The following is a 27,076-nucleotide window of genomic DNA, read 5'->3' as shown; positions in this document are numbered from 1 at the left end:
GACCAATTGAAATAAAAAATATACTGCAATTGCTTCTCGGCCTTTTGGCTAAGATCAAGTGTAAAAAATATACTGCAAGCCATAAAATCTATCCCCACTCTAAGCCTTCTGTTTCATAATTTCTGAAACCCCTCTCATAATGAAGACAAGCTTTCTCCCACTCTCCCGTCTCTCATTTCCTTAAGTTTAGCAAACAGCATAACAGCTGCCTCGCCCAAACCCTGCTGTTAGCATTTTCAGTCATAAAAAGCCAGTAGGAAAACCACCACAACCGCACACCTTTCAAGACTTTCAGCCACACTCAGGTGTTATTAATTGTTTTAAGAGGGTGTCAAACACATGCTTTCCTGCACTTTGGTGATTTCATCCTAAACTCAGAGCACTCTGATAAATTAAATTATCCTGGCTGTGTCAGGAATCGCAGCTGCTGGGCCTGAAGATTGCTCTTTGATGATGAGGACGCCGTACAAAATAAGATACCGAGCCCACTCTTTCCCACTCTTTAAAATCTCGTTTTCAGCATCTTGTACAATGTTACTAGGCAGGATTTTAAAACAAAAACAAATGTTATAATTCACTTTGGTTTTGCAGAAACCTAAGCCCACTTGCCAAAACATTGATGGCTTTTTTCCCCCTTTCCAAAGAGCAGGCAGCTTCTACAGTAGGGAAGGGAACAGGGGTGGGGGGTGGGGAGAAGCTATTAAAACGGATAATCTAGCTTTTTGCTTACCGGTGGAGTTTTAATGGGGAGGAACAAGGCACGAACTGAGGGACTGTTACAGCCACATATATTAAACCGATTTCCTCACCCTCACCGAACAGTGTCAAGAATCCGCCTCATTACGTTCTACTAACAAGTAAAGAGATTTCCCTCTCTGGGGTAACAGGCTTTGCCGCACCAACATCCACTACAGACTTCATCCCATCCATCCTCCTCTCCTTTCCCTTTCCTTCAATTACAAATTTCTATTTCGTTTTAGTTTTTTTTCATCTTATACTGAAGGTACTCTTGCCAACTGCATTAAACTCTTCCCAGGATGAGAAGAGATAGATAAATAATAAAATAAATCAAGATTTCTTCCTCCAGGGCTAAATTTAAATATACAGGCGGGGCGAGATGATGAAAAGGGGTGTGTGGGTGTATATCGCAAGATTTTTCAGTCTCGAGGAGAGAAAAGGATAAAGAACAGAAGGCTAAAGGGATCTGAGAAGCGTGTGTGTGTGTGTGTGTGTGTGTGTGTGTGTGTGTGTGTGTGTGTACAATCATTCCCAGGGCAGAGGGGAAAATTCAGGAAGGGAGGGAGAAGAAAAAGATCAGTCGAGGCAGTCACTCATTCCGACCCCTCCCCACTCCACTGCAGTGCTCTGCGCTTCCCAGAAAGCTCATCACCTAAAAGGCAGATTCCCGAAACCAAAACAGCTCGAGTCCTGGGCAGGCTGTCTGGGGAGATGGGGGAGATAGGGGTGGGTAGAGGCAGGCGATGGGAAACCATCTGGCTAGGGAAGGGGCGAGGAGGCCAGCGAGGCCAGATGAGATCGCCGGCCGAGACGGAGAGGCAGGGCCGCGCTGCCGGGACCTACCTGGAACAGTGGTGACGGTGGAGGATGCCCCCGGCGCCCCTGGCCTCTCCTCCTCGGCCTCCTCCCGCTGCCGCTGCTGCTGCTGCTGCTGGATGAGGCTGAGGTCGGAGCGGCTGAGCTCGGCTCTGGCGGCCGCGGGGACCAGCCGCGCCTTCAGCAGCACCGCAGCCAGGCCGAGGAGCAGGGTGCAAGGGACGCGCCGGCTGAACCTCGCCATGGCCGAGAGCCAGAGGGCCGCGGCGGCATATTGCGGAGCTCCGGCCGGCGGCGAGCGCCAGGGCTGCGGGCTCCGGCAGCGCCCGCTCGCTCGCTCGCTCCCAGTCGCGCGGTCTGCCTCGCACACCCTCACCAGGAGGAGGAGGCCCGGGAGGCGGAGAGGACGCAGGGCGGGGAGGAGGGGGAAGTTAGCATCCTCGCGCACGTGATGCGCGGGGCGGGGCGGGGCGGGGCGGGGCGGGGCGGGGCGAGCCGGGCGCCGAGGGCTGCGGCTCGGCTGTCATTCGCCGCTGGGCTGCTCCGAGGGCGCGCGCTCGACGCGGTGCTGGGGCGCTGTGCAGGTGCTGGCCTCCGAGGCTAAACGAAGGAGAGGCTTTCTGGGTGCTGGTAGACCTTGGATCCTCCATCCCCTACCCGAGACACCGGGAAATTCTGCAGAAAGTGGAATAAAATTACCTCCACCTGACCCCAAAGTAGAAGAGAAGGTAGTATATAGATTACCCTCCTATAACACTTAACGCAACACCAACGGATCATTAACCATGTAGACTTTGGGACATCACGGCCCTCATTTGTTAGCAAGAAATTAGACGGAGGCGCTCCAGATTTTGATTAAACTTCCTCTTTCTGCCCAAATGGGAATTAATTTCTATATCAAAAAATATTCTTAGTTACATTTTGTCTCATTGTAATCTACACTTTTCATTCGTTCAAAAAAATTTTTTTCTAAATGCGTAGTAGGTGCTTACCACGTGCCAGTATTTAGTCGGGAGTTGGAAAAATCAAGATACAGTCCCTGCTTTCTAGGAGCTCACTACCTCATAGGGCAGAGGAACATATAAAAAAATTATAATCCAGGGTGGTGGTTGACACTAAAACGTGCAGAAAGTGCATTGAACTGGAAGAAATTAACTGTGGTATATGGAAGGAGGCTATGAAACACTACCAGAGGTGCGGTTTAAAGCGTTCCACATGTAGGTGGTCACAACCAGGTCATCTAAAAAGTGGAGCTGTGCGTGTGTGTGTGCACAAAACCCAAAGGTGTGTAATAGCACAGTGTGCTTAGAAAACTGTGAGCAATGACTTGACAGAGTCACGGTATTTTAGATTGAAAAGGAGAGTGGCGATCAGGTCATTAAAAAAATTACAGCAAACACTGCTATACTTACTTACTGTGTCCAGGCACCATTCAAGCACTCTATATACCTCAACTCCTGTAATAACCTTGGATGCTATATAAAGAAACTGAAATTTACACAGCAAGTGATTATGAAGTAGTGAAAGGAATTAATCAGGGAAGGGACTTGCTACCAGTCTGCATTTTAGAAGGATCACTTTGCTATCATTATGGAAGATGAAATACAGAGGGATAGGTTGAAGAAGAGGAAGCCACTTTAGAGGTGTTTGCAAAAGCCAATAAGGAGATACCAAAGACTCGTGAGACTAGAAAAGAGAGAAAAGGAGAGGGAGATTCAGTATGTAGCGCTAGAATGAACAGAGATGGTTGATTGATTGGGTGGGGAGGAGAGAGGAGAAAGATGAGCATGTCTAGTATGACACCCAAATTGCCAGGCTGAGATCTTGGGTGGCTGCTTATGACTTTATCGAGATTAGCTGCTACTACAAACTTCAGGATAGATGATAAGTCATGGCTTGTTCAGTTGTAGTCTCTTGGATTTGAAGTGCCTGTGGGGACATGTCACAGCCTAATGTAAATGTGATCTGACTGTGACATCACATCATTTACCATCACAGTTGATGCAGCTGCTTTGGCTGATTGGACAGTCCCTTTCTATAATCACTGCTCTTTTGAGGGTTCCTCCCAATATTTCCAACTTGCTGGAAAAGAACCAATTTCTCATTAGTGGAAAATCATTCTTTGGTCAAGGATATGAAACTAGTACCTATATAACCATGAAGTAAAATGATGATAATAATAATAATGGGTGTTTTACATACATTATCTCATATCCTCAGAGCAGTCCTCCAAATTAGCTCTCATCCTGTTTAGCAAATGGAAACACTGAGGATCAGAGAGGCACCTGTCTTGCCCAAGGCTACACTAATAAGTGAATTTACCTTTCTGCATTGTGTGAAACTTTTACCATGAGCTTGTATTCCTTGTTTAGTGATTTTTAAACAAAAATAAACTATGTTCCATCATGGCTTTGCCTCATCTGGGTGAGCAGGAGCTGTTGGGGAGAGGCTGAATGTGGAGGGTCTTCATTAGCTTCATCAAGCTGTTTTCATTACATTTTCTTCCAATTTACCTCTGCTCCTGGAGAGAAGAAAGGAGAAAATGGAAATGGCTCCAAAAATATGACTGGCAGATCAGAAGGAAAGGAGTGCTGCCAGGATTTCTGTCATCCTGCCTTATGGTGGCCACGTCATCTTTAATAAATTAAGAAGCTGACCTTCCAGAGGCAAAGCCACTGATGATTTCACAGCCCCCAGTAGAGTGTGGACGTCAAGTCTTTCAATACTAAGACCATTTAAAGAAATAAGCTTTGTCGATCAAGATGGTTTTTAAATGCTTCATTATTCATATAGCTTATGCTTAATTTCTGCACAATATACAAAAGCCGTATTATTTGATGCAATCAGGGCTGGTAGTTGGTGAATCAAGAGACAAAAAAAAATCAATATATTTTAAACTGCTTATTTTATCTTAAAATAAGTAAATATACATTCATTTACCACTTTTTTGATGTAGGGCCAAGAATTTTCTTTTAAGTATCTAACCACATCCTAGGGTTTGAAGTCATAAACCACAATTATAATGCACCCTATTATTTGCATTTTTTGGTTAAGTGGAAAGAGTTCTTAAAGACTCTTGACAGGCAACTTGAATGCCAGATCCTATTTTCAGTTTTTCCACAATTTTACAATTTTCTCACCCATTTAGTATTAAACTTAATTCTCATAGAAAAATACACTTTGTTCAAATTTATACTTCATCCATTCCTTATAACACATAGAACTGCTGAAAAACAAGTGTGTGGACAAACATAGCTGACTCTCGGCACAGACAAAAACCAGGCAGATGTTCAGGAAGGGGCATCCCGCTGACTGCGTGTATCTCACGTGTCGGCCAGTGTGTTTCTCACAGGAATGGAAGACACCAGTTGATCTAGGAAGATATTTTCAGATTTCTAATCCATGACACTATTCAGACTTAATACAATGTAATCATTAGTGTTGGAACTTCCTCATTTTTATAAATATACTACAAGCCATCAGAAAGCAGAGTATAATACCATACATATATAGCAATTCTCTTCTGCTTAAGATCTACTGGTACCTCCCCATTGCTCGTGGCATAAAGTCCAAAATCCCTAACAGATTTGCAAAGCCCTTCACAATATGTCCTCTGACTATGCAGGCTCCTCGTTTAACATTTGTTACATAGATCCAGAGATGGGGGTTGGGGAGGGGGAAGGGAAGAGAAGGGCAGGGCTTCTTTTATTCCTTGAACTAGACTTACTCGGGTTGCACAAATTGATTTCCTCTGCCGGGACCTCTGTTCCCTCTTCTCTTTAACTGATAAGCTCCCACAGAGCCTGAAGCTTAGCTTCGACATGACTTCCTCCAGGATCTACTTCCCAACACCCTGAGCTTGGATTAGGAGTCCCTGCCATGAACTGCCATGGCACCTCATATTCTCCCTTAGGACTCTGGCACTTAAAATGCATATTTTCTTGCCTGTACCCTCACTAGGGTAGGTCCCACAAGGGCCAGGGCCATCGTGTTCACAGCTGTATCTCAACTCCTACCTCACTGCCCAACAGTGATTAACTGGCTGATTAAATCCATGAATCAATTTTAAGAGGCAGAACTGTTAGTTAATGGAGAAGGGTCCAGAATCAGAATGCTCTGGTAGCCACCCCTCACAGCTATGTGATTTCCAGAAGATTCTAGGCCTCAGTTTTTCTTGACTGTATAGTGGAAAGAACAATAGAGCCTAAAGGAGTAACAAAATAAGATAATAGATAAAGAACTTAGAGCTTCTTGCTATCTGAACTGTTCAGTAAATGTCAGCTGTTACTTCTTTTGTTAATGTTATGTATGATTGTTCTGTTTCATCTGTATATTTTTTATAATGTAGATAAAATTTTATTTTATATGTAATCAGTTCTTTTTCTTGATAGTTAGGTTCTATAAAGTCACTGCAAACACTAAATTAGCAAATACTGAACCTTTGTTCCTAGAGGAATAGAGTTAGGTTCCTGGGGCCTCTAGTCGCAACATTTTCATCAACTGACTAACACATAGCATTTTTTCATGTGTATTTATATGTCATTACATCTTTAAAAACAAAGAAAGCCAAGTGATTATCTCAATAAACAAATGAAAAGCATCTGACAAAATCCAATACCTTTTCATGATAAAAATGCTCAACAAACTAGAATGGAGCTTCTACAAACTGATAAAGAGCATCCACAAAAACCCACGAATAACTTCATAATTAATAATGAAAGAGTAAATGCTTTTTCATCCAGGAACAAGACAAGCACATCTACTCTCACCACTTCTATTCAACATTAGAATTAGAAGTGCTGGAGTTTCTAGCAAAAGCAATCAGTCAATCAGGCAAGAAAAAGAAACAAAAGCTATTCAGATTGGAAAGAAAGAAGGAAAACTATCTCTATTTGGAGGTGAAATAATCTTGCATATAGAAAATCCTAAGAAAGCTACTCAAAAACTATTAGAATAAACAATTTCAAAAAGATTGCAAGATGCAAGATCAATATACCAAAAAATTTTGTATTTCCATACACTTGCAATGAACAATCCAAAAATAAAATTATGAGAAAGTGATTTCAATTTATAGTAACATCAAAAAGAATAAAATACATAGGAATCAACTTAAAGGAAGTGTAAAATTTATTCTCTGAAAACTATAAAACATTGTTCAAGCAATTAAAGAGGATCTAAATTAATGGAAAAACATCCCATGTTCGTGAATCAGAAAATTTAACATTGTTAAGATGGCAACAGTCCCTGAACTGATCTACAGAATCAATACAATACTCAACAGAAACCCAGCTGACATCATTGTAGAAACTGACAGGGTGATTCTAAATTTCATGTGGAATTGCTTGGGACCCTTAATAGCCAAAACAATGTCAAAAAATAAGAAGAAAGTAAAAAAAGAAAAGAAAGTAGGAAGAATCACATTTCCTGATTGCAAAACTTACCGCAATTCCATGGAGGCTGGCCTGTAAGTGGGTGGCCTGGAGCCCTACATGGATGAGAGCTTCATCTCCAGAGCCTTTGCCGTCACAGGGGAGACCTTGATGAGCACCAACATTATCCAAAACAGCCTCACTGGGATCCCAGCTGGCTTCTGCTTTGTAGAACAAACAGATTTGGCCACAGCTAAGTTTTCTTCCACAAGCCACACCTGAAAAACATTTTAAATTGAACCATATCACTTATGGGAAATAACCAGATAATAGCCCGAGTACCCCCTTTTTGTGGGGGGTTGAGGGGGCTGACCCAATTTGTGGATGATGGCATGCTGTAAAAATTGTTTGTCAACATCCATCTCTTCTGCTAAGGAGGCAAGGTGTTTTCAACCAGACAGGTGTGTCTAAGCGCTGTGGCTTTGTGAAATTCCTGGATGAACTGGAACAGAAGGGAATCCTGACGGAGTGCCAAGGAGTAGTGGAAATGGGGTCTAAACGGATGGGGCCAAGCATGGCAATCCCTAAAGTAAGCCGTGTGAAGTCAGTGGGATATAGTTGGAGGTGCAGTTATAGCTGCAGTATTACCAGAACCACTATGCCTGGGGGGCTATGACCAAAACACAGGCAGCCGCAGCTACAGGTACCCCAAGTAAGGCTATACTCAGAGGACCATGCACACATAGGAAGAAGTTGGAGATGATGCACACCACAAGCCAAGCTGGATGTGACTGAGGCCAGCAAGGAGTTCATGCAGCAGAGCGAGGAGCAGTATGATGCACTGACGGACTGTTGCTGGCTGCCTCTGTACAGTGTTTTCAGAGATCCTCACCATGAGGCGGCCAGGACAAGGGCAAGCCAGAATGGACTATGTGAGGTAGATGGCAGGCTCCCTTTAATTAATTAATTAATATATAATAAATATTAAAATATATATTAAGTACACATTTAAGGGGTAAGAATATTTACCTTTTTGGAAATACGATCTGTAAGATTTTAGTAATCAACTGTTTCCTTAAATTATGACTATTCCTCCAACACTTCTGCTTTTATTCAACAGTGAACCATTTAAATTGCGCTGGAAAATGAAAGGACTGTTAAAAAGGTTGAACGAAGTTAAAATTTGTATTTCTTTGAGTAAGAATCATTTACCCAGGTACGGTTATCCGTACTAGAGGCAAAGACAGTTTGGAATTTTTAATCAAAGTGGGTCAGGTGATTCAAACAGTTATTCAACTCTGGGTTTAAGGGTCCTTCTCAGGTGACAGGCATGTAAATCATTAAGCTTCTCTGGGGTCAGCATGCATGGATTACCTGCTGTGTGTCAAACAGTGAGTCGTTTTATCTATGGCAGTTCAGGTATTTCCCACAATCTTCCTGCCCCCTAACAAATTTGCTCCAAGTGTGGTGGCTGGGGGGCAAAGATTTCATTAGGCACACTCCAGCTGGGATGGCCCAGTATGTGGTGGGAAGTGATGGAGCCAGCTAAACCTAGATTAAAAGGCTCAGGATTTAGGAGTTTACTCCAAGACCAGGTCTAGATTTTCAAAAGCCTGGATTGCTTTAGGGACAAGACTGGTGAGGGGCTGCCAATGTGCCAAGTCCTCCGACCTCACTTTTGTGTGTCTTGACATTAAGTATCTAAATTCATTAAATAGATACGAATCTTTAAAAAAGAGAACACAAGAAACCAGGACTTTGTGGTTTGGGAAATTTTCAACATATCTAGATTGCAGAAGATGCTAAAATTAAGAGATTTATTTTCAAGAGAGTTTACTCTTGAGAGAACACAGAGACTAGACAAACTTTTGCTAATATCTCAAAATTTTTTCTTTGAAGAGATTGTATGTGACTCATAGATTCCCCTCAGATACCTCAACAGAAGACAAAAGTAGAGATGAGATTATTTGAGAAAGCTCTGTGGAGTAGCCTCTGGTCTAACAGAGTGAGTATCTTTGACATACACAAGAGATCCACAAAGTTATTAATTTTATATCAGCAGAAACACTGTGAGCTAGGTCTAAAGGGGTAGTGTACAAAATGAAGAAGCATATTGAACCCACATTTTGCCCGTAGAAACAAACTGATAATACTACTGATTTGCAAACATGTGCTATGTTTCATAGGGAAAAAAGAAAACCTCAGGAGAAATCACCAGCCACAGAGAATTATTCACAGACTTTGAAACCAAATGTAGTTTGCTCAGCTGGATTTTGTAATTGCTTGGGACTAGTGACTTCTTTTTCTTTGTATTTTTTCCCTTTTTTGAACTAGAATGTCTATAATTATTACCATACGCTTGTCTTGCCATGGTATGTTAGGAGCAGATAACTTATAATCTCAAAAAGAACTTTAACTGCACTGTTCAAAGTTGAGAACAATTATAAGCCACCAGAACTTTCTTGCCTCCTATGGTAAACTTACCATATACCCTCCCCAAGATCAAGAATCATTTCTGTTACTGAAGTGGAGAGTGTAAGTCTTCAAATTAACAACTACTACTACATTTACACATCACTTAGTGCTTTTTGTAACTTTGTAATAACAAATTAATATTCTGAATACAAGACTGTCTAAAAAGTAATCCCTAAAGATTTCATTTCAACACTCTAATATCTAAGAAATAGTATAGAAAGAAAATCTTTGAGATTTACTTTGAAACAAATTAGGTTATTTTAATAACATGAAGGTAAGTTACTGTGTAAAGTTCAAATTCAGAATCTAAGTACTCTTTTTATTAAAACAAGACCAATTTATACATTTGTTATGCTTCAGCAAATGAATCCAACAAGCAAAGTAAACCTGAGTATAAAAGGGGATCTAACTATATAACTCTCCAGGCAATTCAGAACAGTTTAGAAAGTGAGTCAAAATATTACCGTTGACCCTTGAACACACGGGTTAGGGGCTACGACCCTCTGGCGCAGTTGAAAACCCCAGTGTAATTTACAGTTGGCCCTCTGTATCTGTGGCTCCTCTGTGTCCAAAATTCCACATTTAGGGATTCAACCAAGCAAGGCTCAGGCAGTATAACAGTATTTACTGCTGAAAAAATCCACGTAGAGATGGACCCATGCAGTTCAAATCCTTTTGCTCAAGAGTCAACTGCAATTGGAAAAGCATTGGTGGTGCACCAACTGATACTCAGACGAATCTAGTTTATAAACTGTGACTAGCAACCCAGGCAGTGTTGCACAGCAGAAAGCTCACCGGATTAGGTGTTTGGATAGGTAAGCTTTAGTCCCAGTCCTGCCAGTTACTGCTTCGGACAAGTCATGAACCCTCTGGGCATAGCATGAAGAGGGTGAGGTCAACCCCTTCCAACTTGTGGTTTTTAGCAATTTGACCATGACCTGCATAGATGGTGTTATTTGCAATTATCCTGTTTGGAGTTTGCGGAGCTTCCAGAATTGGACTTAAGAATTTGGACTTTTAGAAAGGTATGTCACCTCTTTGAGGTCATCCTTTTAGTGCATTACGGCTGGCTCATATGATTAAAAAACAAAGCAAAACAACAGCATAGAAGGAAAATATAAAGTCCATGTACAAAAGTGGCACCATATGATCAAGTTTTTATTGAACAGACACAAGTTACACATTGGAAACTAAGCAGAACACTGAACCAGTTTTCACTAACTCAAATCAAGTTAGCAAATGACAAATTTTAGGACACACTCTTTTATGTCTAACCCAATGTGGGTGATCACAAGAGAGCTACACAAAGAAAATTACTTTCTATGTTACTTAGGTAGCGAATTAATTGACATACACAGTTACTTTAAGATACCATGAAGTGTTTCAAAACCAGCAGGGAACAGTTCACTTCCAACCTGAAATAAAGTGTGTAACGGACCTTTTAAGGGTAAATAACTTCATTTGTATACCCATAGCAAAATCACTCCTTCCTGCTAACAAAAACACTAACAAATCTCCCTTTAGATTAGGTTTACTAAATTAAGAATGACTTTGAAATTATCTAGGTTTGGTTATATTGTTATATTGCACTTGAGATGAATGACAACAAAAATCAAAGATTCAGTACCTCTCCCAAGAAGTTCATTATATACCAGAAATTACAAGGAAATACAAGCATATATGCATGCTACATGTCTATAGGTTCATCATTCAAACTAGCCTACCAACAAGTTAAAAGGGATACTCTCCAAAACACTATCAAGTCATTTCATTCATGATTTTGGAGATACTATGTTCAATTTCCAAATTTTACATTTTTTTCCTTATTAATCAAACATCACATATACAAGCTATCCAAGAACACAAACATGGTGACACTGAAATAGGCAACAGTCATATACAAGTATTCCAAGAATGACTTATTCTTCACCAAGCTCAGCACTACATTCTGCAACAAAGGAACGTTTACCAACTTACAGATTGTTTGCCTTATTAAAAAAATCAGCTGATCTATTACATGCTTTTGCCACATAAATCTCTCTCCTAGGATCATGATTCACTATCAAAAATCTTTCACAGCCTTCATTAAAGAAGTCAGTATAGTCTCTTTAACTAATACTGGAATTTTCTCTTTATATAGATATAAAGTATTAATGAGAATTTACTATGAATAAGTAGTTTTGTGACACAGGTAGAACTGTGGCACTAATATTTTGATTAATTGTTCTCCACCTCAGTATTAAGAACTTAATCAGAATTACAATAATCACTAATCACAAGAAAAAGGTAAAGGGAAGAAAAGGAAAGGGCAGCCTTCACACAAATATTTCCCAAAATAGCAATCTGAAACAAATGCTTATATAAGAAATCAACAACAGTATCAATATGTCTTATCAATATCAACTGTTTCAAATATTATCTAACCCCAACCATATGTGTTTTCTTAAACTGAATCAGATTATAAGAATTTTACACTCAAAATGGATTTCAATTATCAAAAAAAAATCACAAACACGGCAGTGACTATTTTTTGATGTTTTAACCAGAACATTCACATGCTACTTTAGGGTAACAAGAATCGCAACATTTTCCCAAATATTCTCATCAAAGACTAGGTTTTTAAATCATACTCCGATCATACTTTTGTGAGATATTAAATCTTCACTTTTTTAAAAAGAAAATACTATTGCTTGAAACTACATTTCATAAAAGCAATTTAAAACATTATGTTAATTTCCATGTAACATCCTCCAGTTGCCTCTACGCTAATGCTCTCCCAACTAAGCTGTCTAGGCTCCTCCTTCATTCTCTCATAAGAGATTATACCTTGAGATAAGAGGGTGTCGTAAGAGGAATGGATTGTGCAAAAGCAAATAGTAACATATTTGGAAGGAGTGACTTTCTGTCTAACAGATAATTTTCAGGAATGACTGCTATTAGGTGGGAAAACAGATAAGGTTAACATTGTTAAGAGACCATTAGGGACTATCTGGTGGCAGGCCCTAAGATAAAAATACTTTTTCCTTAAAAAACTTCAAATTTATTGGTAATAAAAATACTTATTGAATATGACTAAGACCTTTTAAGCTACTAATAAAATCTATATTACAATACCTATTAATTTTGAAAATCACTAAAGCTAAATATAGGGTCTTGTATATGTTCTAACTTGTATAACTCACCTACACGCGCCTCTATTTTATGAATATATTCTAGCTTAGCTGCTTGCATAAGGAGTTATAACACAAGACATTGCAAGATAAATTTCATTATTTTTAAAACATAGCAAAATATTCAATTATTTAAGGGAAATATTTATCATTGCCTAATGAAGACAATGATTAAAAAGCTATTAAACTCTCAATCTTTAATGCACAACATGATGTAATTGCACAAAAATAGGCATAATTAATCGTTATCCTCAGGCCTTGAGGAACTGTGAATAATTCACATAATCCTCTAAAAGATTCAACACCCCACAGGCTTATAAAACTACCACTTGCCACCTCTACAGCTTTTATTAGAAGATCCTAGAAAAGTAATTTATGTTAATAAACCTAAGAAAGTTTTAAAAGGTTTCCAATAACTTGAGTTGCTTATAAAACAACCTTTAAGAAGTGGTTTTGATCACTCAGACTGGTTTTTCATGTTACGCCTTGCTTAAACCGAGATAATGTCCACCTGAGTAGCATCACGCTATTGCTAGAAGTAAACCACTGAGCTGCTTTAAGAATGTCAATTGCACGCATTTCTCGTGGGGTTGGGAGGTTGAGTGCAGGTTCCTGTAAGTTGTAAAACTTCCTCTATGATCTTGACACATTCTCAGTAACAGTTTTGGAAATGTAAGGGAAAATACATATACAGGAGGAAAATAAATTAATCCCAACTAAAAACTCTTGCTCTAATTGAAGAACAAACTGTTAATAAGCAACTCTATCAAAGAACTACAAATGTAGCCTTTTAATTTAAATGCTTTTTTTTTTGGTATTATGTATAGCCAGACTAATGCAATGGAATAAACATACTTTGGAAATGATTTCTAACTCCATATGGCTTTAAGCATCACGATGTTTGGCAGAAATTAAACTATTACACAAAAGAGGCATTTTTTTGATAATAGAACTAATTTTTAGCATAAATTGACTTGAAGGATTTGAAAGAGAACTTAAACTCATACAAAATAAAATGCAGTAAAATGGATTGTGGATAAAAATATAAATAAAAATTTAATAGCAATTGTCCCCAGACTTCATATTAAAACAAACAAAAAAACTGTACCTTTGCTATTACAGGAAAGAGTTTAAATGGGATCGTACTTCTCTTTTTCTTAAAGTTCCACCACGTAGGGAATATTAAAATCCAACGTTATGCAGGTAAAAAGGTAGCTTGAAAACTCAATTGTAGTGTAATGTGTATTAATTAACATTAAGTATCTGTACAAAAGATGTGGATCCTAAGGTCCAAATTTAGATTGCTTTAAAACAACAAAAACAACAACAAACAAAATGCAACATACAAAATCAGAAACAGTAATTGTAGGAGGTACTATTTTATATAAAGTGGTAACTCAGGCACTACCTGTCCTATGTACACTGAAGAAGAGCTATCATTTGAAATGTTATTATTTAAATACCTAAAAACACAAGTCAGTGGGTGTGTATTAAATGTGTGTCTGAACTTAATCATAATGAGAAGGTCGACAAATATTGCTCTCACTTTGTGATTAATACCAATGGGCACCATCAGCAGTACAGTCTTGGAATTTCATTCCTCATGAAGGAAATTAAAATCTATAGTGAAGTGGTTACTTCTAGTGGGTCAGGATGAAGCATCACTTAAAAATCACAGTTAAGTTTCTGAGTTTCCTTCCCCATTTTCATGAGGCTGAAGCTGTTCCCTTTCTTGTTCTTCTTGAGGCGGCCGGACACGTTTAAAAAAGCCCATCTGTCAGTCGAAGAAAAACTAACGTTACTGCCACATCAATGAAGAATATTACAAGTATTCTGAGGGGCCGTATTACGACCAAGACATTTTAAACGGCACTAGCACAGTTTTCCTTTCTTCAAATGATATGGAATGCTCATCGTGCATCATCATTAAAGGTCTCTTTCTTCGTTCCCTCCCTTCTTTTCCAGTTTTCCTTCCTTTCCTCCCTCCCTTCTCCTTTTCTTCTGCTTCCCCTCCCTCCCTCTCCTCCTAAGTCCATCACTTACCCTGTACATGACAAATACCAAAACAGCCAGTAACAACAATCCTGCTAGAACTGCTAAAATGATCACCCACACAGGCACAGGCATGGGTGCTGGCTGAATGCCCCAGGTGACATTAGTGGTAACCTGTTGGGGGAAGAAGTTTTTGAGTTTTAAAAATAGTTCACTGAATCATCCGACAAATATCTGAATGTCTATTATATTTTATTTTAATGTTACATTATTTTCTTTTCTTGTATAGGATAATTTTTGATTATGTATTTCGTATCAGTAGCATACACACACACACAACTCTGAACAGCTTAACCTCTGGCTGCCTCTGAAATGATTTTCAAATAATCCACCCCAGTTTATGATGTGTTGGCTCCATTTTCATCCTCAAATTAAAGATCTCTAAAATGCCCTCACTTAGTGCAGTTAATTTCAGCCTTTCGAACTTTGTGGGGAGAAATTTCCCAAATTTTCCCCCATGAAATTTAGTATATGCTTAGAGTCTTAAATAGGATAAGATGTTAAAGTAAAAGGTCTACCTTTAATAATTCTGGGATGGGGGAGTAAAAGAGTATTATTAAATTAGGTAATAATCCACTCAAATAACTCAACTGTTTACATTATCAAAACAGTTAGACTGCCATTATTTAAAATAAAATTTAAAAATATCCATGGTATTGAAATGAGTGCATCTATTCCATTTCTCCAAATCAATGACTTACTAATGTGGAGTTGAAGAGGTCCTCAATTGGAAGGTTCTTATAAGGAAACTCTATGACATTGAACGAAGCAGATGACTTCAGAGAATATGAGTGATTCTGGTTTTCCTTCTGTGTAAAGTAACAATAAAATGATTTCCTAGATGTCAAGCCTTTTTTATTTCTTTGAAAAAATGGATAAGAATGCTGAATGCTGCATCTGTCCACTTACATTCATAAAGGTCTCGGTCCACAGCAGAGACTTTACATACAGGATCGCACTCTTTCCTCTGTCTAGTCGCCCCACCTGGCAGACAATCTTCAAGCATTCAGCAATTCCACAGCCCTGCCAAAAAAAATTACTTACTTAAAAGAAAAGGTCATTCTATCATCTCTTCAACATATGAAAATTAGACACTTGACTTGTTTTTTATGAAGGCTAAAGAGATGATCCAGATTCTCCTGCCTTATAGCAACAATGTGTAAAATGAGCAGGAGGGGAGGGTATAGCTCAGTGGTAGAGTGCATGCCTAGCATGCATGCGGTCCTGGGTTCAATCCTCAGTACCTCTGTTAAATAAATATACAAAATCTAATTACCTCCCCCAAATAAACCTAATAAAATAAACAGGCTAACAGCTGAGTCTGTACAAGGATCTTCTTGTTATGAGGGGGGTGGTTTTAATGTGATCTGATAAAAGGATAAGATCTATAATATTAAAATATTTATTTTTACAGCTAGAACTCAACATTCTTTAGGCAAACCCAGAGCATGGTGATTTTAAGACATGAAAATCAGATCACAACATGCCTGTGGAACAGAAAAAGAAACAGAGTGAATCTTTACTAGTTATTCCAAGTCAAACACTAGAAATCAGGTGGCATGTTAATAGTCTTTGCCACATTCAGTGTTTTTATCAATAACTTGGAGGCAAAGGTAACAAATATTCACCACCTTCTATGTGCCAGTCAAACTGCATTAGGCATGTCACATGCATATACCTCACAACAGTGCTATCTAGTCAGTGATACCTTCAGTTGACAATGAGAAATAGAAGCAAATGTCCTTGATCTGATAAAGAGCATCTATGAAAGGCCCACAGCTAACACCACATGTGCTGGTGAAAGAAGGGATGCTTTTCTCCTAAGATCAGGAACCAGATGACAATGCCAACTGATGACAGTTCTATTCAACACAGTTCTGAAGGTTCTAGCCAGTGCAATTAAGCAAGAAAAAAAAATTAAATAAAACGCATCTACAATACTGGACAGCACAGATCTAATGAGACTGTAGGTGGAGGGGACAAGAAATCTGAGATCTGAGCCCCAGAATACTCTACTGAGCTTAGAGTTCTAGAAACGGAGATTTCTAAGAAGCGGCCATTTCTGGTCCTTGGAGAACCAAAAGAGAGTAGTGTCCTAGTAGGGAAAGAGGGGTGTTTCACAAAGGAAGAACTGATTAATTCTGCCACAAAGTCACTGAGCAGTTGAACTGAATGTGAAATAAGAAGAACCATGGAATCTGGAGATGTGAAAGTAACTGGTGATGGCTAATGATCAAAAACTATGCCAGGTTCTCCGCTAGCTGATGGTTGGCATATCTGCTCAATTTTAAAAACTTAAATGATAAGCAACTTTACAACATTATAGTCATTAGACAGACTCAACAAAAGTGGATCATAAGGCTAATTATTCTTGTAATACATTTTTGTTGAAGCCTTCTGGGTTCTTCCTGCAGTATTGAACATAAGCCTCAAAGATTAGGGTGAGGCCAAGAAAGAGGTCAGTTAAAGGAGTGCAGTCAGAAAAATAAGCTGAACATAACACATTTTATTAGCAATCTACAAAGGTAGATCATTTGAAGAAAATGTGGCGTTAATTCGATTGGGAACAAGGAAAGCAAGAGGAGTGAATGGTATAAAAATATATGGAGTTCTTTCCAGCACAGCTGTTGTTATTTTTGAAATGTTCTTTGGCATCAGTTCTATAATCACATATTTTAAAAATATTTAAAGTGCCTGTTGTTGAAATGGCACTTACCAAAGTGTGAACATCTCCGTCACTTGGGGTGAGATCCCGCTTAGTGATGAGATGGTTCCGGTCACCCTGCCCACCAAATGTGTCATTCTTTTCCGTTGTTTGCAAATTTGAGATCTAAGATCACATTAATAAACTGGTGGTAAATAACAATGGAAAACATTTCGCATTGACATGTTGGCATAAACTGTCATAAGTGATTAAAATATAGTAACTGAAAATTTGGTTCCACAGAAAATTCATCACTTAGAATAAGGCAAAAAATAAGCACAGAAAATAAAGATTAGAGTCCTTAATATATGGGAAAAAGTTACCTCAGCCTGGCCATCATTTTCTCCCCTCGCATAGCTAGAGGGCAAACTGAAAAAATACATAGAAATAGCTTGAAATTTCATGCTGTACATCTGTGATGTGTGTCAATCATGAGTGTATGGTTTTGTTTTGTTTTCTTGACTTTCCTTAGACCAAACTGTGCAATGGCTTCTTTAAAAAAAAATTTTTTTTTACTGTAGTACAGTCAATTTACAATGTTGTGTCCATTTCTGGTGTACAGCATAATGTTTCAGTTATACATATACATACATATATTCATTTTCACATTCTTTTTCATTATAGGTTACTACAAGATATTGGATATAGTTCACTGTACTATATAGAAGGAACCCATTGTTTATCTGTTTTATGTACAGTGGTTTGTATCTACAAATCTCAAACTCCCAATTTATCCCTTCCCACCCCTTTTACCCACTGGTAACCATAAGTTTGTTTTTTATGTCTGTAAGTCTGTTTCTGTTTTGTAAATAAGTTCATTTGTGTCTTCTTTTTTTTTTTTTTAAGATTCCACATATGAGTGATAACATATGGTATTTTTCTTTAGCTTCTTACCTAAATATATGTGTTAGGATGGAGATGAGTATATCCAAAAGTATACAGATTCCATAAAAGACATTTTTCTAGGTCATGTAAGTCAAAAAAAGGTAAGAATAAAATGTTGTAGCTTGTCCCAAAAACCAAAGTTTCAACATCCAAACACCCCTGACACAATATTACATGTAGATAAACCACTATGCAATGAAACCAAAGTTAAATTGGGTCACTTAAGAGTATCTCCGAAGGCTCACTAAACACTACCTAAATAAATGGCTCACTAGGACTTCATGGAATTCATCCTTACTCATTACACAAAGAAACTTAATCCACAGTGTAATGGTTATAAATGAAAATATTTTTCAGAATGGGTTTATTATTAAAACAGTTGTTTTGTTTCATGCATTTCTCTTATAGATTTAGAAAGAAAACCAATAAAATATCATCAGAATAAGGAGCTGCTATCAAGCACGTTACCTTAATTCTCAAAGGGTTGATCTCCATATCTGAAGTGCAGTTCATTGGCCCATCGATGTCATATTGAAGGATGTACAACAAAGTGTTATTGTTATATTTGTAAGGCCACTGAAGATTTAGCATTGCCTTGCTGAATGAACTTGGACCGTTGTTTCTCAGCTAATGAGGAAAAGAAAATGTAAATACTTTGGGCAAAAATTATTTTATAATCCTTCCCCTACATTGACTCTCAGAATCATTAAGCAACAGGATTTGAATAACAGCAGAGTTTCTATAGCTACTCCAGTATTACAACACAATCATCATTACGCAGAAGAGACCAGACTCAGCACCTGCCTCTGCGCAGGGCAGTGTGTGTCAGCATGAGAACAAACACAGGACGAAAGCTCAAAAAAGTTACTGATAAGACGGCATAGAAAATTTTCTTCCTACAGAGACAAAATTTTGATGATCTGCTCAAGGCATTTTCAATTTTTAGTCAGGATTGAAAAATGTCCAAGTGAAAATATGCAATGATCTATTCCTTTTATTCAAGCAGAACTAATTGGTTTTAAACAACAATCTGTATAAACTTCTTTCTTTTACCACTTGAAGCTACCAGTCTAATAAGAGTGAACTTTAGGGAAAAAAAGTCAAAGAAATCTCTGGTACATATTTAAACTATGCAGAGTTTACATAATAATTAAATAGACTTTTTTTTAAGTGGCCTATCCATTCCTCTCTGTGTTGGCTTGCTACCATGTTATCAGTTACATCCAACAACTGCAGACCTCATAGATGTGCTGAACTACTGGGCCAACATCTTCTTCGGTCTCAGGGTTCTCCTTGTGCTCCCAGTTTGGAATCGGAAGAAAGATATGATCAGGACTTGAGACTCTAAACAATGACCAAAGAAAACCTACCATGAATATCAAAATGATACAGTCAGTTCATTTTTATCCCTGTATCCAAATGAATGAAATGGAAACTAATGAAAAAGAAAACCTACACATTTAAAAGAAAAAAAACACTATACATGTATGTGTACCTGCACATATACATGCAAACTATTGAATCTAATATAAGTGGACTAAGTCAATTTGCATAAAAGTTCAATAAACTTATTCTCTGCCTGCTGTTGTCACCATGTCTGATTTATTTCCAGAGGATTATCAAATAAACATGTGGGGCTTTGGAACACACCTAGGACCTTTTTCTTTCTATAGAAGCTACAGCTGCAGTGAAACTTCCACTGAACACAGATGTCTACTACCCAATAGAAGTGAGTGGCCTAAGAAGTAACCACTTTTTAAAGCAATTTAAATCTTGAGAATGAAATACTCAACTGGGTGACCATACTGACCCTCTTATCTCAACAGCAGCTAAAACAGCAAGGTCAACTCTGTGAGATACAACTGGGCTTACTTTGTCAAAGAGATTGGAGCTGAAAAAGAAAAAACACGTATTCAGGACTGAGTTGGGCATAGTCATCATCAGAATCATACATGGCGAACGCAGTGAAACTAAAAATGAACAAATTAAAAGCAATAAAGAAACGACAAACTGTATAAATCAAAATAATTATTTTTGCTAGCTTAATACAAAAAAGATGATTAAGTTTTATTTCTTAACTTTTAGTTTTGTTTTACAGACTCAAAAGTGAAAATAAAATTTTTCTTAAGATGTAAATATTGATTTAAAAATGCTGTAGTTAAGTACTAAAATTTTAGTCTCTTCTACCCTACAATCTTAAGGTATATTGCATAAAACATTTACAACAAATATTTATTATAAATGGAAAAAAGTTATTTTCATACCTTTGGATTTGTAAATCAAATTTCACAGAAGTATCCATCTCTGATTGCTGGTGCACGCTGAAACGAAGACCAGCTAAAAGCTGAAGGAGGAGAAAAAGATGGTAATGTTAGTTAAAACAACGTCTAACTAGTAAAATTTCAAATTCAATGTCCAAAGGAAAAAGAATGCTCTAAAATAAGGTTTTTGTGGGGAGGGTATAGCTCAATGGTAGAGTACATGGCTAGCATGCATGAGGTACTGGGTTCAATCCCCAGCACCTCCACTAAAAATAAATCTAAAAAATAAAAATAAATAAAACAGGGTTTTTTGAACTTACAATCAAACAGAAAGTACCTGAGCAAAGACAATTAAGTCTGATCATCTATCAAGTCTACTATTTAAGACCCTTGGACCAATCCATAATGGAACCTATTTAACAATGATTATTTATCACAACTATATCTCCTTAAAATAGTAACTATTCTTCACTACTATCTCCATATAATATTAACTAATTACCTTCTTATAGTAGCAACTCATATTAACTTTCCGAGAAATGCAGAAGGAAATGTTTGTTGATCCAATCAAAGTACAGCAGTTACGCACAAGGGGTGTGATGACAGGAAGTAACCCCTGAACTTGTGTTAATGGAGCAGGAAGGGAGAAGTGGATGGTGTACAAGAGTGAGAGAACTTGGCTAAAAAGGACAGAAGTAGGGCCAGAAGCAGAATTTCTCCACACCACTCACAACTCAGCCAACACCGAACATCCTAACTTCTACCGGCAGAAAGCTGTGATTTTAAAGAAAACAGCTGAGCTACAAAGTAAGAGAAAGCAGGCTTCCTGGGGATCATATAAATGACACATAAAAATGGCCTTTTTACAGGACTTCGATAAACTGCCTTCCACTTTACAAAGCCCGGGGCAGACCACATGGATTAACCTGGAAGCATCTATACTGAATACGGAGTGAGTGAGAAAGAGAGAGAACAAGGACAGGAAAAAGTGAAAAGTTTGTTCACTTGTTCATGAAACACTGTGTTATATATATGTGAAAAAGGCAACGCTGAGTACTTTGTTCAAGCCCTCTTCCCTAAAAGACCATACATCTAGAAATAATAATTACTTTTAGTGGAAGATACATTTAAAGGAAGATGGAATTTTTTTTGTAATCTATTTGACACATAACTGTGTAAATTTAAGATGTACAAAGTGTTGATCTGATACATTTATACCATGTTATACAATTACCCTTGCAGCAATAATTACACCTGTCTACACCTCTGTCGCATTACATAGCTGTCTTTTTTGTGGCTGGAATAATTAAGATCTAGTCTGTTAGCAAGTTTGATGATGATCATATAGTACTGTGGTCCATAATCACTAAGCTGCACATTAGGGCTCTAAGACTTATTTACTATTCATTGCAAGTTTATACCTTTAAACTTCTCTAATGGGAGAGATGTTGTTTAAGGGTAGATATGGAATACTTGGTCTCATATTATCACAGACCTTCAAATTACCAATATCCATGTACTATTAAATTAAATTCAATTGAAAAGGTAACATGAAATATACTGCCTTTTTTTCCCCCTTGATACTAGGAGTTCTACAACGTGTATTTTGTTTCCTTTTTGGAGGATTTGAGAAGCGACCCACTGAGTGCTTCTTCTCAAGCTCCTGGGCCCTCTTCTCTACCACCTGAAGGGGAGACTCCAACCACAGTGCTCTTTGATCCTACCAGGATGACCACAGAGGTTTCTAGTTAATGAGCTCATTCTGGCTCACCTAAGAATGGCAGTCTTGGTGTCTGTCAGAGTTGCTATGAGGATACATTAAAGCATTAGTTTGAAATATCAAAGTTACCATCTCAGTCCTTAGTTTAAACCATGTTTCATCCATTTATGAAACTGAAATCTATGTTGAAGAGCAGCTTATTAAGTAGCACAACCCATTACTTTAGTATCTTAATCAAATCTAAACAAAACTCTGATAATCATTCCATTCTAAAGCAAAACCAATTTAAAGACACTATTTTGAAGTATTTATTAAAAAATATTTACTATGGGCAAACTCACAGAAAAATATGCTATTCTCTATAAAAGACAAAAGAAAAAAAAAGAGATTCATTTAATTAAAATGTCTTACTTGAGTTCCAGCCTTCATTGGGTTTCCAAGGTCACATACCACCTGGCGGGTTTGGTTTTCTGTCTTAAATGCACAGGACAGTCTCGCTAAGGCCTTGGATAGACAAAGAAAAAGGATCGAAGGAAAATAAATTAATGACCAAAACAAAACTAAACCAAACCAGAAGCCATAATAAGACTTTAAAGTTCCTAGACAGTATCGCGCAGGTTGATGTTTATCCTTCTTGCTTTATAAAGCAAATACATCTAACTGAGGTATGGGGGGTACGGGAGAAAACAGAATTATGTACAGTTGCCACATATAAATGTAAAAGTGTTTCTGAAAGATTCCCTAGGGAATTTAGATATATAACCATATTACCTCTGACACATTATTTGATGGACAGGCTTAGACACTTTATCCAGCTGACCTTGTTTCAGGCACTTAGCTGGCAATTTTAAAATGTCCTATCAATGCATTATGCAAAGTATTAGGCTTGAAAGGAATTATGTAAGACAGGCACTCTATTGTCTTGCAATTTAGCCGTAGGTAGAACGGCTAAGCCTGTCCTACACTAAGTAGGGATGCAGCTCATTAATGTTAATGAGAACTATGAGTGCATTTCGATTTTTTAAAGAGGCAGCTTGCTTACTTCACTGTTGCGGACAACCCCAATGAAGTCAGCCTGCGGCGGGATGGAAACAATGAGCTCAGCTTCATAGGCACCTTCTCCTTGATTCTGGGCCTTAACAATCAAGGTCAGAGGGTTGTCGTCCCCAATATAGATCTTCTTTTGATCACTACAAGTTAATACAAATCTAGACAATGAAAAAAGACTGCACGACCATTCAAAGCACTGACATGTTCAAGATATTTTAAGACTACTTCACTGGCCCAACAGAAAACTGGAAATAGCACACTGGGTGCAAATCCAATGCTTTTCTCAGAAGCAAAAGAAAACACTGATGCCACTAGCATATCAATATCACTCATCTCAACTGCGGAAGTAATTTTATATCCCTTTGTACTTATTAATTCCATAAATTAATTTTTTCCCTAAAAGCTGAATTAATGCCTTGTCATGCTACTTACAGTATTTGCTATAATTTATATATCATATAAAATGGTAATCAGAGCCCTTTAGTTAAGAATGTCTTCAAGAGGCTATAATGTTACTTTGTGACAGGCACAACTCAATGCTGAATGGAAACAGATCTGTTAACCTAGGCAACTAGTGAAAACATTATGCATATTCTTTTAAAGCTAGTATTTATAGCTTTACTAAAAATCATACATTATCTTTCAACATAACTAATTGTCATTACTATTACTTCGAGTAGAAAAATGTGCTCTTCCATTTAAATCTCTCATTATACTGTCTATTATTTGGAGCAAAACTTACCTATCTACAGAAACTTCCAGTTTGGGTTTACAGACATTGTCTTCACCACAGTCAAGTAGAATATGAGCCTAGAAAAAATCATTTAATTTTTTTCTATGTGAATAAATACCAATAGAGGTCACATATGCAGTGTACGTCAATATATATATATATGGATGTAGATGGATATAATTCATACATACATATATAAATATTTATATATAGTCAACTTTTTTTACATACCTGAATGCGAAAGGGATCAAGGCTGATTATTTATAAATAGATCACTGTAGCCAGTTAAGAATGAAAAGGAAGAAAAAAAGATTCATAGGATATAATACAATTAGTTGGAACCTTTTAGTTCTATCTCAAATTAAGTTGTTATTAATTTGGAATGAAGTGCAGAAGAGAAAGTAATATTCAAGGACTGATGGGTCAGTTTGGATCAGCTGCTGCTAAGCTAAGTTGTATGATCTCGGGCAAAATACACTTCTTTCCAGCATTTCTCATTACAGACTATGCCTCTGCCAACATCATGGAAATATAGCTGCAGAAGGTAAAAGAATAAGGAGCTGTGGATATACAGCAGCAATTCAGACAGGCAAACCAAAGGGAACAGAAACTGGACAAAACGAGGCCAGCATTTGCATGGCCATTGGCAAGAGATAAAGAAAAAGGAACCAGAAGCATTAGTTTGCCGATTCGAGATGGGTACAGTAAGCAAAGACCTGATCTTTCTCCCTCTAGATATGACCCTGAGATGTGCCAGCTGGAGTACTCTGGAAAACCCAACAGAGAGAATAGTGGGAGGAGGCAGAAGAGGTTGGGTAGGATGTGAAGGAAGGAACATAAAAATAAAGAAAAGAGGAAAGAAAAAGAAGGTGAAGCCATTATTGTTTTGTCTACTGTTAACATCCAAAAGGCTTCGGGCCCAAAGGCAGATAAAAGGAGAGGAAAAGATTTAATGGAAAAAAATAGCGACAAGCTTTCTTTAAAAGAAAAAAAGAAAAGAAAGAAAAAGATGACTGCATGTTTCCAAGTCACAAGGGATGTACAGCTACCCCAAATAAAATCATAAGATAGAGATCTTAACTGTCAGCTTAATTGGGATGAAACCCAACAATACATGTAGACAAATTCACTGACCTAGAGGTAAGCAGTTGCTATGCACTTCAAGAAGGGAGAAAAAAGGCCAGGACCATTAGAAGAACTTTGAGGTAACTCTATCAGTCATACCAAACACAACCACTGCTAAATTAGTTCAGGAACAAAGAATGGATTTAATCATACGTGGTATGGTGTGTATTAAGAGTCCCAGTTAGAATGACGAATATCCGAAGTTTGGAATGAGAAGTATGATGAAATATGAATCAATGATGGTAAAGGGTATTTGACTACCTACCACTCTACATTGAAGGAAAAGGATTACAACTGCAGCGTTAAAATATGCTATCAGGAAAGACAGTTTCGGAAATGGAAAAGACAGAGCAATGTCTTCCTTTCACAGAGAACTAAATCTCTACAGTTACATACAATACCTCGCACAGAGTAAGAACTAATACATATTTGAATGAATAAATGCAAGGTGGGGGGAAAAACCACCCTTTCTGTAGGAAGCACTGATCTCTAACTTCAAAGGATTAGGATGCAGAAAGGGAAACTCAAGAGCTGCCCTGACGAATATAGTAGCCACGAGTGAGCTACATGTGGCTTTTGAGCACTTGAAATGTACCTCATGTGACTGGGGAACTGAGTTTCACATTTCACTTAATTTTAATTAATTGAGATATAAAAACTGATACTTAACTCCTGCTACTGAAAAACTTTTAGTAAGTTTAGAACAACTTGCTTATGTGAATCTACTATTTTAATTGTAAATTCTATGAATTCTAAACACAGAAAAAATATTTCTGATGAAGCTTTGGCATCTGAATTGAGATATGCTTAAGTTTATAATACACTCTGGATTTTGAAGACAGTAAAAAACTGGAAGTAAAGTATTTCACTGATAATGTGATTATTTGGAAATACGATCTTTAAAAAGGTAATTAAATTAAAATGACAGCTTTAGGGTTGGCCCTAATCCAATATGACTAGTGCTTTATGAGGAGATTAGGACATAAACACAGAGGGGAGACCATGTGAGGACACAGAGGGAAGATGACCATCTATAAGCCAATGGGAGAGGCCTAAGAAGAAAATAAAATTGTATTATTTAAGCCACTCATTCTGTGGTACTACATTATGGTAGTCCTAGCAAACTAATACAGACATATTATTAAAATTAGTTTCCAATGTTTATTTTTAATATTGTTGACCAGTAAATTTAAAATTACAAATGAGACTCACATTATATTTCTACTAGACAGCAGTACTTTATAAAGAGAGTACCATAAAAAAGTTTGTAGTACAACCAGTGAAATGAAGGACCATTTCACAGGGAAGTCAACTGTAAGAATGATGGGGTAGATAATTATCACAGAAATGAGAGTACATAATAAAGCCAAGAATACAGAAAGAAAGATGACTAAGAGAAGGTAATGTCATTGTTGAAACAAACATAGGATACAAAGGAAACAAAAAAAATTCAAATAATGATGACGTATTATATAAGTAAATAAACTGGCACTTCGTTATTTTCCTTGAATTATTTTACTGTTTAATGTATATGAACTGCAACCCTGTCTTTCTCTGCATATCACTAAGCTCTGAGTGGCTTTATATGTCTGCCTTGAAAATCCAGATTCCTTCCCCTTTGAATTCTCTGACTGAAAACCCAACTTTATAAAAGCAATCTCTCATGTTATCTAAAAATATGAATTGTAAGGCTTTAAAAAAGATAAAAGTATAAAAATTGATAATAAATGAATAAAGTAAGGTACCTGTCGACTGACGTTGGCAGGAGTGAACTGGTTAAGAATGGGTTGCAAGCCTGTTGCATCAGCAGCCGTTCTGTAATCCAACCGATACTCCATAAAAATGGTAATCGGAGTGAGCTTGTCTCTAAATTCAGATTCATCCTAAAAATGGAAGAGCTTTGAATTAACGATGACATCAACCTATGACATCAAACTATCTGCAGAAATCCATAAGTGCACAATACAAATCCATAAGT

General features: G+C 37.6%; 2 protein-coding genes and 1 pseudogene across 3 annotated transcripts in view; 1 reads left to right on the top strand and 2 right to left on the bottom strand.

Annotated features, from left to right (window-relative positions):
- The window catches only part of FAM171B (family with sequence similarity 171 member B), a 56,178-nt gene extending 54,227 nt beyond the window's left edge, over positions 1-1,951 (bottom strand). The window contains exon 1 of the mRNA XM_006210003.3: positions 1,582-1,951. Within this exon, the coding sequence (XP_006210065.2) occupies positions 1,582-1,798 (217 nt within the window). The 5' untranslated portion in view covers positions 1,799-1,951. The remainder of the gene's footprint in view (positions 1-1,581) is intronic.
- Positions 1,952-7,004: 5,053 nt separating this feature from the next.
- LOC102540500 (tRNA selenocysteine 1-associated protein 1 pseudogene) lies at positions 7,005-7,890 on the top strand (annotated as a pseudogene).
- A 2,648-nt stretch (positions 7,891-10,538) lies between these two features.
- The window catches only part of ITGAV (integrin subunit alpha V), an 89,749-nt gene continuing 73,211 nt past the window's right edge, over positions 10,539-27,076 (bottom strand). For both annotated transcript variants that reach the window (XM_072961267.1, XM_006210004.3), the window contains exons 18-30: positions 26,844-26,981; positions 23,983-24,050; positions 23,233-23,380; positions 22,602-22,694; positions 20,474-20,553; positions 20,020-20,100; positions 19,448-19,553; positions 18,678-18,836; positions 17,337-17,450; positions 15,530-15,643; positions 15,322-15,429; positions 14,612-14,734; positions 10,539-14,342 (exon numbers count right to left, since the gene is read on the bottom strand). In XM_072961267.1, coding sequence (XP_072817368.1) covers positions 14,247-14,342; positions 14,612-14,734; positions 15,322-15,429; positions 15,530-15,643; positions 17,337-17,450; positions 18,678-18,836; positions 19,448-19,553; positions 20,020-20,100; positions 20,474-20,553; positions 22,602-22,694; positions 23,233-23,380; positions 23,983-24,050; positions 26,844-26,981 — 1,428 coding nt within the window. In that variant the 3' untranslated portion in view covers positions 10,539-14,246. The remainder of the gene's footprint in view (positions 14,343-14,611; positions 14,735-15,321; positions 15,430-15,529; positions 15,644-17,336; positions 17,451-18,677; positions 18,837-19,447; positions 19,554-20,019; positions 20,101-20,473; positions 20,554-22,601; positions 22,695-23,232; positions 23,381-23,982; positions 24,051-26,843; positions 26,982-27,076) is intronic.

This window comes from Vicugna pacos, chromosome 5, assembly GCF_048564905.1.
Source record: "Vicugna pacos chromosome 5, VicPac4, whole genome shotgun sequence".
NCBI classification, from domain to species: Eukaryota; Metazoa; Chordata; class Mammalia; order Artiodactyla; family Camelidae; genus Vicugna; species Vicugna pacos.
Note: the sequence above shows the minus strand (reverse complement) of the source record. Positions and strands in the feature narration are given on the sequence as shown.